At 49.5% G+C, this 18,923-nt stretch overlaps 2 protein-coding genes across 14 annotated transcripts in view; one reads left to right on the top strand and one right to left on the bottom strand.

The window, feature by feature from the left end:
• LOC135913055 (rootletin-like) overlaps positions 1–18,923 on the top strand; it is a 308,691-nt gene that overhangs the window by 216,667 nt on the left and 73,101 nt on the right. The gene's annotated exons all lie outside the window — the stretch shown is intronic.
• LOC135913058 (uncharacterized) lies at positions 3,700–17,752 on the bottom strand. Its single transcript, XM_065445720.1, has 2 exons — positions 16,925–17,752; positions 3,700–6,945 (listed from the first exon to the last, which is right to left on the bottom strand). Exon 2 carries the CDS (start codon positions 6,923–6,925, stop codon positions 5,816–5,818), a length of 1,110 nt encoding a protein of 369 aa, XP_065301792.1. The 5' UTR covers positions 6,926–6,945; positions 16,925–17,752; the 3' UTR covers positions 3,700–5,815.

An 18,923-nucleotide genomic window follows, 5' to 3' on the forward strand; every position in this document is an offset into this window, starting at 1 on the left:
TCAAAGCGCCGCACGATCCGCCAACGAGGAGGCCGGTAGCGCAAGCAGAGTGGTGGTACCGGGGCCAGGGCCACCTACGTCACTCCATGCCTGATTTCTAAAGCTTGTTTGTGGTTGGACTGTCACCAATAACTTTACTATATTTAATTTGTGTTCTATTTAAAAGGAAGCTTTAGCTCCGGTGCTCCTATCTAAATACATGTAAAAGGAGAATTAGTTTTTCTCGGCAACTACTGCACCGAATTTGACGAGGTTTGTTGCATTTAAAAGAAAAACTTAAAATCTAGTGACTGTTGGTTTCGAATTTTCGATTTAAGGCTTCAATTTTCTATTAAAGATTGGCAAAAATCGCAAATTTTTAGAAAACGAAACTATCAAGTTTACAACTCCGTAACTCAGCAAGGAAAAATTATATCGCAATTCTGTGAAGTGTGCCTAATAGCACATCTAAAGCGGACAAATTTGACATCTTATACATGAATCTACAAAATTTTTATTAATATGTAATTACAACTTTTGCAGAACCCTTGGAAACAACGTAACAAATTCACATAAGATGTAAAATGACATATGAAATTTGTCCGCTTTGAATGACCTAATGGATGCCGTTCACAGAACCGTGATATCTGTTTTTGATGCTGAGCTATTAGTTTGTAAACTTCGTGCTTCTATTTTTTTCAAACTTCTGAATTTTTGAAAATCTTTTTAACAGAATTCAAGCCCTAAATCAAAATTCCGCTTCCAACAGTCACTAGGATTTAACTTTATCTCTCAAATGCAACAAATTTCATTAAAATCGGTCCAGGGGTTATCTCAGAAAAACGTTTTTGCGTTTTTACATGTATTTGAATAGGCCGCGTCGGAGTTGGGCCCGAGCTAAAGCTTCCTCTTAAGGCTGAACTTATCTCAACAAAGTGCAAATATATAGTCATGCAATTTTTCAAAATCTTGCCTTTTTATTTGCATCCGCTCATAAATTCTGACGTATAGAGCCGCAGTGCCACCACTAAAATGGTAGTTGAAATCTCAGTTGTTGTTACATGGATATTTCACACAAATAAACATCATGAATAGTTTCACTTTGTGTGTGTGTGTGTGTGTGTGTGTGTGTGTGTGTGTGTGTGTGTGTGTGTGTGTGTGTGTGTGTGTGTGTGTGTGTGTGCACGTGCGTGCATGTGTGTGCACGTGTGGTGCAAAGCCTTTTTTTATGCGAATATTAAGTAGTGTCCCTACAACACAAAGTAGGGTCATTCTTTTTTGATAAAATGTGTGTCATGACTAACGGGACAACCTTTAAATACTGGGGTTCTGCGTGCCAAAATCACAATATAATTAGGAGGCACACCGTAGTGGTAGGCTTTGGATTAATTTTGACCACCTAAGGTGGTTCAGCATGCACCCAATGCACAGTACATGGGTGTTCTTTCGTTTGGCCCCATCAAAATGCAGCCACCGAGGCCTGGATTTTATCCCGTGCCATCGGGCTTAACGGCACAACATCAATGCTACTACGGCACCACGGCGGGTAATGAAACAACTTTTAGTATTTTTCGAAAAAATTTGATAGATTTCTTTTAAATTTTAAGGTTGGTGGTTCTGTCACTTCCACTCCTTCTTGTCTCCACCATTGCATGTGCCCCCACCCCCTTCCCCAAATAAAGAAAAAAAATTTTTTCTTTGTGCAGTATCTCATGTAGTTTATCAGCTGTTTTCAAACGCCTTGCAACTTTATCAGAAGCCGGCTATCACATGCGACCAAGTCTTGCCACATCAGAAGGATCGTCGGCATACCTTATCTCTGTATTTAACACCTTCCATCGTCTTCAGTGCTACCTTTGCACCCGTCATATCGCATGATGTGAAGACTGCCACAAAGAGACGTAAACAGATTTCTTTATCTTGCACAAATCATGTCCTTATCACCATCAGGTAGCAGCTAGCTTGCAGTAGCCAAAGAAACTTTAGATAGCCTGGCAGGTCTTGAAATTGTGCAACTCTTGAATGTCTTGAATGTGAAACTCGCTGCAGCCAGAATGTGTGCTAAACAAGCACCAGTGGTTCAAATTGACTGCAGCAACAAACCACGACGCTGGTTTCCTATTTAGCGCTTGGCTTTGTTGGTTTTATTTTTGCATGTACAAATAGTAATGCGGCTACCGAAATCTCCGATCTGTCGTGTTTACAGTGATACCAAGTTGGCGACACTGCCTCAGTGGAAAGCCACACTCGCACAGTCATCGGTGCAGTGGCATCTCTCAAAGCCCGATTTTCTTTCGGATTTCGAAGACAGCTACTAAGAAAGTGCAAATTTCGCTGCCTATTTCTTCCTAATATTTCACCATGACATAGAGAAAGGTCTTATACAGATTGCGAGGGGGGTGGGGGGGGGGGAATATTAAGAAATCAGAAAAATCTGAAGTTTGCCCATTTCATAATTTCACAATTTTTGTTACTTTATTTTAAAGGTCCAAATTTTTGAGCATCGCGAGATAGTCCTATCATCGAGATTCTACAAGATTCAAGCGTAATTATCACCCAAATCCGTCTGTTTTGGTATTTTTCTTTTCCATGTCACATCATTGCCAGCATTTCACGAATATATCCCCTGCATTCTCTCACCTAAATTTAGGCTGCTGCAATGTGCAAAGCTGCTTCTGACGGTGACAAGTTGCAGATCTCAAATGCAGTCTGGGCAGGAAAAAGGGTAAACAGGGTATTGACATTGGCCGACTTGGAGTTGTGTTTTTATCAAGTTGTAGTCTCAGACTGCCTGCATTGCACAAGTGCTTTTCTTTGGCTCTTTCGGCCGTCTTTGTGGTAGGTCGGTCAGCGGTTGATGGAGGAACCCTGAAAAAATATATATATATTTCGCTTTCTTTCTCGTTCACTCTCTCCCATTTTTTTCATTGGCTTATTCAGACTATTCCCTTACATTGACAATTGTAATAGGTGGTTTCTGAATTTCTTTTTCTTTTGTATCAAGTAGATTTTTGATGTCTTGTTGGCAGCCAACTCTGCTGCACGTTCCTGTTCATGGCAGTCTCTGCCTGCAAATATCCTGCTGCATGCAGGTGCATGTTCTGTTTTTCTGTACTTACCTCCATCATTTAAATACATTTGGCAAATGTACTACTGAAATCATAATCATGCTATTCATCTAAACTGTTAGTACTGAAGGCCCATGATCTGTTAACATCTCCTCAGTTTTCTCTTCTTGGGCTTCATGATGGTGTTGTCACGCTTAGAAGTTCACATGACGAATTCTATCACCCAGACGCTGTAGATGATCTGCTTGTCTGCAATATCAGTGATTGGCATTCATATTCCATGGAACATTGTTTCCATAGTGCTGCCTTTTTGTTTCTAAAGTACGCAGTGCTGCAATTGTTTGCACCAGTTTGGAAAGTTCCTAGATATGTTGAGCCATATTAGCAGGATACATTGACATGAGCACTACAGCTCATCATAGATGGTGTTCAAAACTTGGGAGCCACGACATTTTCTTGAACCTGCAGTACACAAAAGCGCAGCCTTCAACATCAGTTTCGTTACTCTAAGGAAGCTGTTGCTAGGGGATGCAATGTAGGCACTGCCAGTTCTAGAGCAAAAATTTTTTGCAATTTAGTTTGTAGAAACTGCGCAGGACCAGATGTTCATTATGAGACCAGTACAGCTTTTAAGCATTCCTTGGTGCTGAAACAAGTGTTTTATTCCAAATGTCAATACATGTTCACAGATCCATTTGACTAGGCGGGAGTGATCACAAGCCAGTGACTATACAAACATGCAGTGAGAGTGAAAAAAGGCTGACAAAGAAAGTGGCATATGCAGAAACAGGACTGATTAGTAATGTGTGTCATTGCGCTTCTTGGGGAATGAACATTGTAATAAGCTGTGGCACGCTTTTCTCTCGCCTCTTACCGCTGGCCCGCTTCAAGTTTCATTGTTCTGCACCAGCTAACACTTGGTGCAACCAGCTTAAGGTACCTTCTGTGTGACATGTAAAATCTGTACAGGCAGTGATTGCCAAATTTACTATTGGACTTTGGTGCTAATGGCATCTCACTTGTGTTGCAGCTTGCACACAGCGCATGCCATGAAATATCTCAGCGACCACACCACTCACTTTGGCATGAGATGTGCGCATGCCATCTTCACTTTAATGCCATGCTCATCAAGCAAAAAAGAAAGCAGACTGGTTAATAAGTGGTTGATATATTGAGCAGTATGCATTATTAGTGCAACCCCTAGTTGACTTTTGCTGCAACAACCCTTCTTGTTTTTTGTTTATTTATTCTTGTGAGAAGCTATGCAGCTGATCTTCTAGTGCAGTGCCTGCAGTGCTTGTTGGTGTATCCATCGTGAGTTTGCTTTAAAAAATGTGCTAAGCGTGACTAGGACAACAAAACACAACGTAGTAACCACAAAAGTATCAAAACTAAACTTCACACACAACATGAACAATCGAAATAGTAATGTAAATATTTCTTAGCACCTGTGAGCAGAGTAGCCCCTTTGACTGTACAACACACACTTTGGATGAAAATGGTCAGGAAATGTAGTCACAATTTGCGTGACTGGAGCTATTCTACTCACCTAGTAATAGTCCTTGTGCTTTTTAAATGCAGATAAAATTTGAGCTGCTATAAAATTTTATAAAATGGCACAAGAATACTGCTGGGCACAATTACAAAATCGTGTATATGGTATAAATTTCTGCAAGCTCTAATGTTCTACGTGTTTGTCGTAGTGAATGCCATTCCACCTGCTCTTTGTTTACTGGAAGCTGTCCAGATTTTCTTTCAGAAGTAGACATATCTATATACAACATGACAAGATGCAAAAATATGGTTCTTAATGTTTCATAACAGCACCATACCTATATAGGTATATATGTACATAATCCTTTGAATGTAAAACAACCTTGGGGACCAGATGCACCTCCAGAGCTCTTGGCTTGTACCATGCCAAGAGCTCTGGAGTTCTCATTCAAGCTATCTTGCTGGTACACTGGAACGTGGCACGCAATAAAGAGGTAGCTTATTTAACATTAATATGCCATTTTCATCACACACATATTCATATTTATACCTCATCATTTCTTGACTAAATTCAGCATACCACGCTTACTTTGGACATTGAGCATATAGGGCATGGGTGCAGCTTACGTAAATACTTTTTCCTGTATGTAAACCTCACAAACATGCTCTTATGGTGTGTGTACACTTCATGTAACATCCAAAACAAATGTCCTTGCTTTACACAGCTAGTGGCCCAGCAAATAAAACACCACTTGCATTTTGTGTTGTTGACAAGGATCTTTGGGTACTGCCTAGGAATGCATGAACGATGTGCAAGGGTGTTTGCTTGTCCAAACCTTTGGCATCTCAGAGCTAACCTGTAGCAGGCACTGCTGAAAGAAGCTTGTGTTCACGTATGACATGGTAGAACAGTATGCATGCAAAAAACATGTGCAATCCACTGTCGCTCACACTCAACTCGTACTGTGGCATGTCCACGCATTGATTTCTGGCTGATGGTCGGGGAAAGGCCACCTGAAGTTTACTTGCACCATTCACTGAGGACTGAAGACGGCGGCTTATGGAAAGTGTTCCATCATCACTTCAACCGTGATGTTTGGCATTATCCGTGATAGAGCCTCCTAGTATGTTGGGTGACACAGTCAGACCAGCGAATGTTGCCGCTGTGTCGACAGGATGTGGCTTGCGACTCGTTCCCGCATTCCAGTCGCACCCGTCACACGGTTATTGAGCAGGGTGTCTCTTGCGTCTTCCGGAAATGACGTCTTACGTGCTCACACACCCCTGGCGGCCCTGGCGGGCGCCACCCTCCTCTTCCGCCTGAGGAAGCAGCACAACAGGCGGATGATGTGCACCGAGCCTTCGGCCACCACGGGGTCGCTGGACACGCTTCCCACGGGCAGCGCGACGCCCAGCACTACGGTGCAAAGCAGCGTCCACAGCGGAAGCACGTCGCGGAAGGACGGGCAGGAGCGGCCCCCGGTCGAGGACGTCGGCGGGAGCGAGATCATGTGGTAGAACATGACCCCAATCATGGGCAGCGTGCCCACGAGCAGCAGCACGAACCGGCACCACAGGGGCCCCAGGTCGACGCGGTTCAGGGACGAGCAGCCGCCCTCGCCGAAGAAGTCGTCATCGTCGTCGTCGTCGGCCCGGCGACACGCCGAGTCGGCCGCCGCGGCGATGGTGGGCAGCGGCTGCGGCGCCGCGGCGGCGCGGGACTTGCGCATCGCGGCCGCCGTCATGTCGACGAGAACGGCCAGGTCGACGACGACGTGAAGCGCGTAGAGCGCGCAGACGAACGTGGAGAAGGCCGACGACCACGGGTGCGGCAGGGCGCAGACGTCGGCGCCGCCCGCCGAGGCCGGCGCCTGCTGCTGCTGCTGGCTCCCAGAGGGCCAGTCGGAGATCACGGTGACGGCAAGCAGCACCGTCTCGCACCAGGCGAACCCGCTGAGCAGCACGCAGAGGCCCCGGTTGCGCGCGTGGCCCGCGAACGCCCGGGGCCAGGTGTCGGCGACGCAGCGGTGCACCACGGGCGCCGTGACGTGCGCCACGTAGCCGACGAGCAGGGCGACGGACAGCGCCGACGGGATGGCGCCGCAGCCGGCGCGCCACCCGCCGCGGTCGTCGGGCATGCGGAGCGCGACCACGTGCCAGAGCAGCGCGGCGGCCGACAGCAGGCCGCAGAGCGAGAGCGCCAGGTGGTAGGCGCACTTCCAGGAGCGCCACACCAGGCAGAGGATGACCAGCGCCTGCGTCAGGTTGATGCCGAAGGCGAGCACGGCGGCCGCCGCCGACAGCACGACGAACGCGTCCGACTGGTTCAGCGCGGCCGCGTAGCCGTGCAGGCGGCCCGCGGGGCACCCCTCCGAGGCGTCCATCGGCCAGAGACCGCGCGGCACTGAAAGTGTCGGCGGGATGGATGGGGTTAGGGGACAGTGTCACAAGCTGCGATCCAGCACTGCCCTCGCGAGTCGGTTTCCATTTACGTGCATCAGCGCCCGACCTAATAACTCAAGCACTTCAACGTTACAGCACGACTTTTGGTGCAGGTTGTTTCAGCGAACACTTTCAAATATCTTTAAAAGTTGCCTGTGGCAGATATCACAGTTCTAGTTCTTGAGCTGGTATACGTGAAGCGGCGGACAACACTTGCACAAAAAATTGAGATGCAAAATTGGCTAATTAATAAAAGTCCACTTATTAAGTTTTCAACTAGTTATCTTATGACCCATATTGCGATTTACAAATTCTAGCCGTGGAGTTCTCAAGGCGGATTCCCTTGGAACGAATTTTCAAGATGACACCAGTTTCGGGATATAAAGTCCCGAACTTTGCGGAGAAATGCATTGGCGTTCCAGTTAATTTGTTAACAAAACGTCGTTTCATGCACTGAAGCACACAAGTAACTGGAACGCCAATACATTTCTCCACAAAGTTCGGGAACTTATATCTCGAAACTGGTATCGTCCTGAGAATCCGTTTCAAGTGTATCTTATCCGCCTTGTGAAGTCCACTGCTAGAATTTGTAAATCGCAATATGGGTCATAAGATAATTAGCTAAAAAGTGAGTTTGTGAATTCTTGTTAATTAGTCGATTTTGCATTTGAGTTTTTTTTTTTTTTAAGTAGTGTCCGCCGCTTCGAGTAGACCGGCTCATAAACTAGAATTGAGCTATCTGCCCACAGGCAACCTCTAAAACTTTTTGAAAGTGTTCGCTGAAACACGCTGTATATAAACGGCACGTACCTGTAAAGTTAAACTGTGTTTGATGTTACCGTTCGACTTCACAAGCAGAAAAAAAGATAAGAGGTGACAGTGCGTGAAAATAGGCAATACTTGTGAATCAACGGCGCTGTACACCATCGGCAAAGCTGGGCCAACATAACGTAAGGATTGTTGCCCTGTCTTTTCTATGCAGTGGCGTAGCAGTAGGGGGGGGGGGAGGGGGTGTCATATACGTCTGAAGACACCCATCTTTCCGCCGGCTACACCCGAGGTTGGGGGGGGGGGAGGGGGGGGACAGAAGACCTATGGGCCCCGGGCGCCAGACGACCTAGCTACGCCACTGATTCTATGCCTTTCGCATCGTCCACCGGGCACAATAACCGCTCGATCACGAGCACCGCCCCGACTACTGGCAAAGTGCGAGAAGAAATAGCGTTGAAATAGAATCGTTAACGGTTATCCCGGTCTATGGAGAACCGAGGAACTTCCGCATTCACGCGCACGGAGAGCCGCGCGCCTCTCCGTGCAGGGCATCGGTGGAAGCCGTGACGAGTTGAGCGCCACCGCATTCCGCATCGGTTTGAGAGTCAGCGGAGCGAATCGGTCGGCCAGCGAGAGAGGCCGGCATTGTCTTTACGCCGTCGGAAACCCCACCTCTTTGATAAACTGCGCGCACGCAGAGAGAAAAGAACGGGCGAAGCGCGCGCCCAGCTGTCTGGAATGCAGCGCAGCACTCTCTGTAGCTGCGTTTTGCGGCGTGGTTCTGCGGGAAGCCGGCACATAACTTTTTCGGTCTCGTGACGGGAAGCGAAAACGAGGTCTTTCCGCTGCCCGTTTTTTGAGGTCAGTGAAAATTTTAAAGTGACTGCAGTGAAGGGGGAAAAAAAAGCGTAAAATTTGCTTCCGTGTCTAACAATCGCGCGTTTTATTATTTTTTATTTTTTCGCCTTGCTGCGCTAAACCGTGCGGACTTCGTTTGTGTGATTTGCAATAGTTGGGAGTTTTAAGTGACACTGTGACTGAACTCTGTCGGGAGAACGTTTTGTTATCTGTCGCGATTTCAAACCGAGATTTTTTCACATATATGGTGACCGCGGACTTGACGGCTTCACCGACAGTGCTATAGCGCTAAATTTATTCCTCGCCCGTGCGCAAACGGTCTGTGTGTTGTTAGATATGGAGCTGGTTCCTGCGATTGCTTCGAGTTCCCCAGACCACATCGGATTGCAGCACAGCTAATTGAGGAATGCAGAAGCAGGAAAGCGCATTCCAGAGAAGCGGCCGAGCAGACAAGTTTAGGGCAACAAGTTTACATGCCAACAAGTTCGTGCGCCGCCGGGATTAGTAGGTGGGCATCCGACAATGAAGCAGGTGCAGCCCTCCCCTTCTCTTTGTTCGAAGTGCATTGCCAGTCTGCGATGCAAGACCGCAGCAAGCCGCCAGGTGTGACACCACGACACGGGCGCCTACCATTGGCTGAAAGTGGCGTCATCGGAGTGGACTCTCCCATTGGTCAAACATGACGTGACTTGCAGTGCTCGAAGGGTTTATAAGAAGCCTTCCAGAGAGACCTGAGCATTCTGGGACATGCCCTGATTCCCTGATTCACCTCTCTCGAACTTCTTGCCGCGGGCCGCAGCGTCCGAGTTGCTGCCGGCCCGTAATGTCTGCACGACTGTTACTGGACGCTCACCTCCTTGTAAATAATGTAGAATAAATACTCCCAAGTTTGGGTTTTTCATCCGCGAAGCCCGTACTTCAACCCCTACATCTGGTTGGCAGCGGTAGGATCGCCTCCGAATGCATCAGCTGGTGGCAGCGCTACGGATAAACCTTCGTCAAGAGAGATCCTAAGGAACCGGGAAGATCGAAGAAGAGAGAGCCTTCGTCGAAAGAGGTCCGAAGAAACTGGGAGTAGCGAAGAAGGAGCGAGCCTTCGACCCAGGGAGTCCAAAGGAACCGGGAACAGCGGACGAATGAACCGGATGGCAGGGTGCTGCAACCGTAAGTGAGCGCGTGGTTTTTTTCCTTATGATTCGCCAGACTCAAAGGTTGTGTGTTCAATTTTGATAGTTCTGGGAATCGGGAGTTTGATGCATTGTGTGTTTGCACAAATTAATTAAGGAAAACAGTTTTAACCACCTGTCGGGGCAGCTGCCATGGATCTTAGAAGGTTGACGAGGTTGGATTTGTTGTTGGTGTGCGACGATTTGGGAGTTGAGGCGGATGAACGGATGGAAACGCCAGCTATCATAAAGGCGATTAACGATAGTGGCAATGATGATGAAAGCATTAAGCTTGCTTGGGAGGTGATACAGGAGCCACGGGAGCGTGTACGTCGTGTACGTTTGCGAGAGCGTCGTGAACTTAGGAGTAAGCGTCAGCGTGAAGAACGCGAGAATGAACGGAAGCAGGAGCTTCAAGAACTTGCTCTTATGTGTCAGCGTCACGAACGTGAGAAGGCACGCGAACGTGAGAATCAACGTAAGCTTGAGCGAGAGGAAAAGTATGAGAGAGAGAAGGCAGCACTGATCAAAGCGATACAGGATTGTGATCAGTTATTGGCACAGAGACAACGGCTGTCTGAGAATTCTGTAGGAAGTACAGAGCAAGTGTCTAGCGGATTTTCGCCAGAAGCCGACGAAAAGAGTAGTGCCTGTGAGATTGACTGCCGATTAATAAGTGAAGGGAAGAGGCTAGCCGCTAACGATGCCTTAGTGGCAACAGAGGCCGTTAAAGGCCGCAAGGAGAGCGACGAGGTGCTGTGCCAACAGATGACTGTGGAGACAGCTAGGCCAGCTGCGAACAAATTGGCACAGTTACCGAGCGTGTGCGTCGCTGGTAATGTTAGCGAGGTTGCTAGCGAGGAAAAGGGTACTGTTGACGCGACAGAAGCGAGCACCCATGTAGAGCCAGATGTGCGTGCAGAAGTGAAGTGCGAGCTGAGCGGTGCAGTTGAGGGTAATTCTCGGGGTGGCGAGCTCCGTAGCTCACGAGAAAACAACTGCATTGTTCAGGGATCGGTGCGGCTCTCCGCCAGTCTAGATGGCCTAGATAGGGATGATTCAGTTAATCATTCGGACTGTGCGCGTGAGACAGCGATCGATACCGACGGGCTGTGTGCCGATTCACAGCGTGCGCTGGGCAATGTAGTAGAGGGCAGTTCGCAAGAGTGCGAGTTGTCTTACTCGAGTAAAGCCTGCTGCATTGTGCCAGAGTTGGTTGAGCTGTCCGCCAGTCGAGGCAAAGTGAGAGTAGATTTAAATGTAAATCACTCAGACTGTGCGGGTAAGAGGCCGATCCGGGCCGACGAAATGTGTACCGGCCAGCACGAGGCACGAGGCGACATGAAAACGAGTGCAAAGAGAAAGCGCCGTAAAAAGAAGCGCGGTAGAGACCGAAAGTCGGTAATTAATGTAGCGCCGCCAAAGATGGCGAGAAACCCAAAAGGGCAGGGCGCGAGGAGAAGAAAGGTGCGGTCGTCACTGACGATGTTGACGCATCCTAAACGTTCGAGCCACAGGTCAAAGGGAGACCGCGAAGAATGTTCTGCACGGACGCGGACAAAGGGCACGAGGCAGTTAAGCTCCTCGTCGTTCCGTAGTTCTTTTCATAGCTCAGCGTGCAGTTCGAAGAAACGCAATGTGGTAGGACGAGACCAGGTGGGGAGTAGCGACGCGGTCAATCGAGTTCGTGTTGAAAGCGGGGCGCGGGGACGCAAATTGGCAGGAGACCGTAACGTCTTGGGGGAGCTGATAGTGAATCAGCCCTTTTGTTGTCTCCCGGCAGCCAGAGTAGCTTTCAGACCACGCCCACCGCGGGTTCGACTCAAAGTATGAGTCAGACGGAAGCGTTTGGAAAGGGAGGCCAGGAGCGTTTCCGTAGAAATGAAGTGTGTTGTTTTTTTATTTTTTGAGCATCGGAAAATTTCGCGATTTGAGACTAGGATTTCTTTCAATGTGTAATGTTTGAGCTTTGTTTATGTTTTGGTTTGAGCAAGCTCCGAGATTTGAAAGATGCGATTTATGTAATCATGTAGTCTCGCGAGATGTTCATTAATAAGTAGATAGGCTTTTTTGTGTGTGTGAGTAACCTGAAGGTCAAGGTTATCGTCGAAAGGCCTATGGTAAAGCGCGTGTGTTATTTAACCTTCTTTCTTTTTAAGCGTTTTTGAATTTTGTAAGGTTAAGCGCGTAGATTTCAGTGAGTGCATGATTTGCACGGCGAAGCGTTCTTAGTTCCATTAGCGCGTGTCCTGTGTGGACGGAAGGAAGCAGACTTTATGACTGGGTTGCTAGTGTGTGTGGAGGGCAGCCGTATTCTGACTTCTTTAGTGAGCGTGCGTGGAAAGAGTTAGTAGAAGACGCATTATTTTAAGAGTTCTGCGGAGTGTGTAAGTCCCGCAAGTTTAATTGTCCGTTTATGTCACGTGTCCTGTAGGACTTTCAGGACAGAAACGTGAGTAGGCGTGAATGAAAAGTTTGCCTACAATGCAAGTACGCGTTCTGTTTAGTGACCACAAGGCTGGTGCACTTGTGATTACGTACTTGTGAGGTTGACCAGATTGTTCAGTGGCACCAATACGTGTGATAAGTACGCCACTGCGATAGATTGGAAACATGCTGTTCGTATAGTTAGGCCACTTATGTTATGTTCGGCTGTTTTCATTTGTTGTTTGCATCATCAACGACCCTTTTGTTTTGCAACAACAATAGTACTCTGGTCTTGTCGGCATTCGGGGAGAAATGGATAGCGGTTTGGAAGGGTGGTTGGAACTGTTTTGTCGAAATTGGGGAAATAAAAGATCAGGGTTGATTTTGACTCAGTAATAGTCTGGCGAGTCAGGGGTGAAGAGCCTGCGCTTACGCGTGGTGCAGCGCTGTGCTGTTTTGTTTGTTTGACGTTTGTTCTCCAGGGCCCAGGATCCCGAGGGTTGTCAAACGTGGCTCGACCCCAGTACCCTGCAGCTTCTATCAGCGTTCCTCATGGCCAGCGAATTGATTTCACCGGCCATTCAGAACAACCGGGGCGAGGACGAGCTGTTAGATATGGAGCTGGTTCCTGCGATTGCTTCGAGTTCCCCAGACCACATCGGATTGCAGCACAGCTAATTGAGGAATGCAGAAGCAGGAAAGCGCATTCCAGAGAAGCGGCCGAGCAGACAAGTTTAGGGCAACAAGTTTACATGCCAACAAGTTCGTGCGCCGCCGGGATTAGTAGGTGGGCATCCGACAATGAAGCAGGTGCAGCCCTCCCCTTCTCTTTGTTCGAAGTGCATTGCCAGTCTGCGATGCAAGACCGCAGCAAGCCGCCAGGTGTGACACCACGACACGGGCGCCTACCATTGGCTGAAAGTGGCGTCATCGGAGTGGACTCTCCCATTGGTCAAACATGACGTGACTTGCAGTGCTCGAAGGGTTTATAAGAAGCCTTCCAGAGAGACCTGAGCATTCTGGGACATGCCCTGATTCCCTGATTCACCTCTCTCGAACTTCTTGCCGCGGGCCGCAGCGTCCGAGTTGCTGCCGGCCCGTAATGTCTGCACGACTGTTACTGGACGCTCACCTCCTTGTAAATAATGTAGAATAAATCCCTCCCAAGTTTTGGGTTTTCATCCGCGAACCCCGTCCTCCAATCCCTACAGTGTATACTATATGCAGTACAAATTGAGCTACAGGGAAAGGCTATACTGGTTGGTACTCGTGTCGAAACATTCTTATCTGCCGGAGATTTTGAACACTTTACATATTGCCAGGTCCATCCTTCAGGACCAGGTCCTGAAGGATGTTTCCTGCCTCCCGTGTGTATACATTCATTCGCGTGCTGCGAGAACGTTTTCGCACATTTTTTTCGGGTGCCGTGTACCCATCGGCAGTGCGCGCTCAAACAGCGTCATGGCCAAGCCCGTGACCACCTGTCCGCTCCGCGGAACTGGTTGCGAGATGGTGTGGCGCATTCTTTTCCGACCCGCCATCTATAATGCGAGCGCCAGGTGAAAATGCGCGAGATTGGCGGTCACGTGCCTTCTCTGACCGTGGCGATATTTAACTCGAAACGCGCGCGCGGGAACAAGGAGACCGGATGTGATGATCGCTATCGTTTCATCTGAAGAGTCTCTCTCTCTCTCTCTCTCTCCCCCTCTCTCTCTCTGCTATGCTCGATCGCGATTGGACGATTGGCCAGCTACGATCCCGTAGCGACCAGTCGTTGTCGTGCCGCCCCTAGGTGCCTATATACGCAGCGTTACAGACCAACACCTCCAGACTAGTGCTGAGCTTTTTGAGCATTGGCGTCTACGTCATACCAGGAGGCAGTGGCGCATACATGTCAAAAGGATGATGCAAGGTTGCGCAATCGCTCTCCCTCGTTCCCCGAAAGTTCACGCGCACATTAAACGCGCTGCAGGCCTTCTTTCGTGTATAGGCGTCGAAAAGACGAATCACGAGTAAGAAGACGACGAGCATTGTCTCTTCTGTCTGCAATAGATATGTTAATAATGTCGTCCCCCGCACTGCACTATATTATTATCATTATGAAATCTTACACGTGGGGTGCATGCGCGCATGGGAGGCACACTAAGCCTAACTTAAATACAAGGCCTAACAGCGCAGACGAGACGTGAGCCAAGTTCATGGATGTGTCCGGATAATTTTTTTTTTATTCGTTAGCAATTACTTTCATTGCTTTGTAATTTTGCCGGCCTATACGTAGTATACATGTGCGTGCACCCCTTGAATTGAGCGTCACGGCGCTGTGCACTCGAGGCGCACAGTTTGGCCGTGTGGTGTGCACGCTTCTTCCGCATGTAATTTCGGTCTGTGCAGCCGGCCGGTCCGCCATCATTCTCCTTTAACTTTCCGAAATCATTGGAGTGTTGTAATCTTACGCGAACCGTAGTTTCCTCACTCGGCATCTGCAATGTTTGTGGCGCGCGGCCTCTTCGAGCACGAGCTGTTTCCGAGTGTGCGCAGATAAAGAATACGCAACGCGTTTATGTATACGTGTAGCATTTTATGCGTTGTGCACGCATAAGCGTGCCTCGAATCGAGCACCGCGCGGCATGTAGGTTTTTTTTTGGGGGGGGGAGGGGGGGGGAGCCTGTCATGGGGACTTCCTTCGTTCGCATCTGCATGCGCGTCTGTCCACCGCGTCGCCTTGCTCGGTCAGCGCGCCACGGACTGCAGTGCGACCTTATTGTTCCGGCTGGCCTGTTTGCCCGCGTCGTTTGTGTTGCTTTATCACCCGAGCATTAGAAAAACAAAACAAAAGAAAGCAGCCACCTCTACAGTGAATGTGTCACGAAGTTCTGTGCGCCGACTCTCGCAGCGTGATTGCAAGGAGAAAAAAACGCTATCAGTTTACGCTGATAGTCTTCCTTCAAAACTCTATTTTCATTAGTATCGCGATATATGAAGTTCATTATTAGGAGAAAGACATTGTCATCCACTTTTTTATTTTAAAGTTATCTTCGATGGACTATATACCACCGGTACGTGAGTGGGACGTCACGCAGGTTTCAAGCTATTTTCTTGATCGTATATTTGGGCCATCTTTGTCTCAGCAAAAAATGGCTTAAACTTGCTAAGTGCAGTCTTTTTTAGAACACAATGTAATCCATCTTTACCGATAAAAAGTTAGCCACGGCCGATTGGACGCCGCCATAATTGACGGCATACTACCATGGCGTCACGGCATCGTGGTACGAGAACTTAATTCGAGTCGCCACCCGTCATTCACTTTGGAGTCTTTTCTGACTTAGTGTTTACAAAAATGACTTTCTTTTCTATGTATTGTTGAGCGTGTAGTTTCATAATACAGGGCAACTTATTTTTCTCTTGGCTGGACCTTTAAAACCTAGCCCATTTTCTATTGTGACGTATACGTGGTACGAGACCTCGCGCCATGTATGCAAGCGCTCAAGGGGTGTAGTCCAAATGCAGGCTCCGCTGCGGACTCGCTCATAATCGGGACAAATGCGGTGACAGCTCAATTCTATAAATACATGTAAAGGGATTGGGGGGGGGGGGGGGGGGAGGGGATGCTGGTGGTGAGAACGGAGCCATAACCGTGTTGAGCATATACCAGAAGAAGCTAAAGCTGCTGCTACCAAGCTAAGCTAATGGTCCGCAGTGTGGCGGTCTCTCGAAGGCTAAGGCTGCTCTTATCCCACGCGCGCCCCCGAGACGTCAAGCTGTGTAGCAATACCGCATTGACGCAATCTGCCCGCGCTTTCATTGTGCGGTGTACGATGGCGGCGCAAACGAGTGATTGTTGTTGGCGGCTGCGTGCATTAATACGAGTACCTGCAGTATATATGAGCCCGTTTCGCGATCCACAGTGGGATATGGCTCAAAAGTTCGCGCGGTTTCTTGTCGCTTGAAGAAACCGAGCGTATGACGGGAGAACAGCGGACACCAACGGGGAGTGCAAGCTTCAGTTAAGTCTGGTGAGTTGCACCGTCAGTTTCAGTCTTTTGAGGCCCCGGGACCGTTTTCCTTCGGTCAGCGCGTTGCATGGCCTCGCATCGACGACGTTACACTCTCTAATTAAGGACGACACCGAGATGCTGCAGCACGTAGATGAACCGGTTGTTGCCGCTCAAGAGTGCCTTTAGAAGCAAAGTACCCCCATAGAATTTACCCCGTAAGGCGTCCTCTTCATTTGGTGTCTGTGATCGAGAAGGATCTTGCCAAGTGACAGGTACATCACGTGGACGCATTGAGAAAAGCGCTCCACGCGTGTAGTGCACATTCTGCATTCACGTATGCGTGAATGGCCTCGTAAAGCTCCTGAACTACGTCTATTTTGGTTACTTGATAAATCGCTGCCCTCACTCCTCCCTCCACATGCTCCGTCGAACAATCTTGCGCGGTGCGCGTGTATTTGAAAGGATGCGCGTGTCGCAGCGCTACCAGAGAGCGAAGTGCGAGCAGCATACGAGACGGAACCCCAAGGCACTGCATTGATGCTGAGCCGTTGTGGCCTGATCGCCGCACATTTGGGCATTCCCTTTCGAATGTGGCACGGCACGAATCCGATGTGGACTCGTGAAAGTGCGCGACTTCCCTGATGCATCATCGGCTGGTTAGGGGCACAACGAGCAGGCAGAGCGCATACCTTGCCGAGCACTGCAAGCGCGCGTGCGTACTCACCTCACCCAGTCGGAGTACTCCTCGGTGAACTTTCTTTTTCTTTTTTCTCTGCCCAATATAGTGTACTCCTCGTGCTGGTTGGTCCCTTCTCGCCGATGGCGTCCCCCGGTGCTGCGCGTGACTCAGCGCGTGGGGCGCGCCGCCTCGTTTCGCAACGATCGATGGGTTCCCGATGCTGGAAGCCCGCGGCTCGCGGCTTGGGTCGTTGGCACGGCGAAGGCGGTTAAGGTGGTGTCCTCACAGCGTCACTATGCCTTCTTGCTGCTGTCTGGTTAAAACAACAAGCGCGCACCCGAGAGAAAGCGCACCTATATCGCAACGGCTTTACCGGCAGCCCGCCCGCTTGCTGGTCTTCTGGCGGTTTCGGCGGCGGGGATCAGAGATGGGGCGGCGACGGGGGGTGATCGTGGGGCCAGAGAGAGAGAGGGAGGAGAGGGAGTGCGGGGAAGGGGAGCCGAGGTGCTCTCGTCTGGTCCGTCGCTCGGAACGTCAACGCCGAACTCGCGCTGTTCGGCCCCGTCCCTCCTCCATCCTCCTCGCACTATAAACGCTCAGGAGCTTGCGAACCCTATCGTCCCTTTCGTCATCGTGCTTCGAGATGTGCGTACGTGCTTGTGACACACGCTTGCGTGTGTGTGTTTTTAATATATTCTCAGTTTCTTGTTTCTTTCGGCACTTCGCCTTCTCCCCGTCGATTCATCCTTTGACGTGCGCACCAGCCACTATACGCGCCTCCGATCCTACGCTACGTCGTTCATTCAAGACATGCTCGCCAGCCAACCTCGTTCTGACGTCGACCCCTCCCCTTTATCTTTCTGTGACCCGAGCCTTCGCTCTCCATTCTGAGCCGTTTGCGCTGATCAAGCCCAGTCATCGGGCCCTTCCTTGGCGGATCGAGCCTGTTCGACTTCCCCGTTTCTTTCTGCTTACTTCCACGACTCTCGTACGCTCGCGCTGTAGCGTGTTCCCCGCCCTTTCTCACCTCCTTTCTCTCCCGGTCTTTCATTCTTCTATTGTTGACTCCGCGTACGTTGGGGCGACCGAACCTGAATTCGCTCTCCCGTACGGGAGCTTTTTTTGTTTGTTTACTCGTAGCTTTTCAACTTTCTTGTTCATTCATCCGTCTCTCTCTATTTTTTTTTCGCCCGTGGATTATGTGCGTTGCGATTTAAAGGACACGGCCGATCCCTGTGCGGTCGCGAATCGCGCGGAATTTCCGTTGCAGCGGCGTATAAATCTGCGGCGTGCGGTTCAACGTTGTTGAAATAGCCTGATACAGTCCGAAAGTAAAGCGAAGTTTAAAAGGGGCTAGTTGCTGAGGGCCTACGCGACATTTTTAAAGCGAAACTGACCGCGAATTTTCGATTTCGCCGTGCTCCGAGGAGGCGCGTGACGTCACACCGCGTTCCTCGTCGTTGCGTTCGCCTCCGCTCGCTTCGCCAGCTGCGTGGCATGCCTGCTAACATGTCGGAGGATTAAAAAGGAGAGCTCGCGTGCGCCGCAACCACAGTTGAGGCGGCAGTATGGACGGCGACAATTCTGATAAGCAGGAGGAGGCCTGGAATCGACAACGGAACGAGATGAAGAGGAAACGAATCGCCCAGGAAGCAGACGAACAGCGCGCCGAACGACTGGCTGAGCGCCGCACATAGTTAGACAACCCGACTAACCTGGACTTGCAATCAAGATTAACCAAAGGCTAACCATGCTATGTCTTAGCTTTCGCTACGTATATCCTGGCATAGCCGAGCTAAGCCACTGCCAATTTTCTTATTTTATTTTTTTCGGCAGTGTGGTGTCTTCCGAATTAAAGGAACACAAGAGCGCTAGGATCGGGTTTTCTTGTTTGTTTTTATGCGACAAACTGAGGGCAATTACGAAGGGTTCGGTGAACGCGAGCGATTGAGAGAAGGGCAGGAACGCTATAGCAGGAGGCCTCCCGAGACAGCGCACATACATTCCCACAAACACAGGTATAAGCACACGGATCAGCAGCGGC

Source organism: Dermacentor albipictus, chromosome 1, assembly GCF_038994185.2.
Source record: "Dermacentor albipictus isolate Rhodes 1998 colony chromosome 1, USDA_Dalb.pri_finalv2, whole genome shotgun sequence".
NCBI lineage: Eukaryota > Metazoa > Arthropoda > Arachnida > Ixodida > Ixodidae > Dermacentor > Dermacentor albipictus.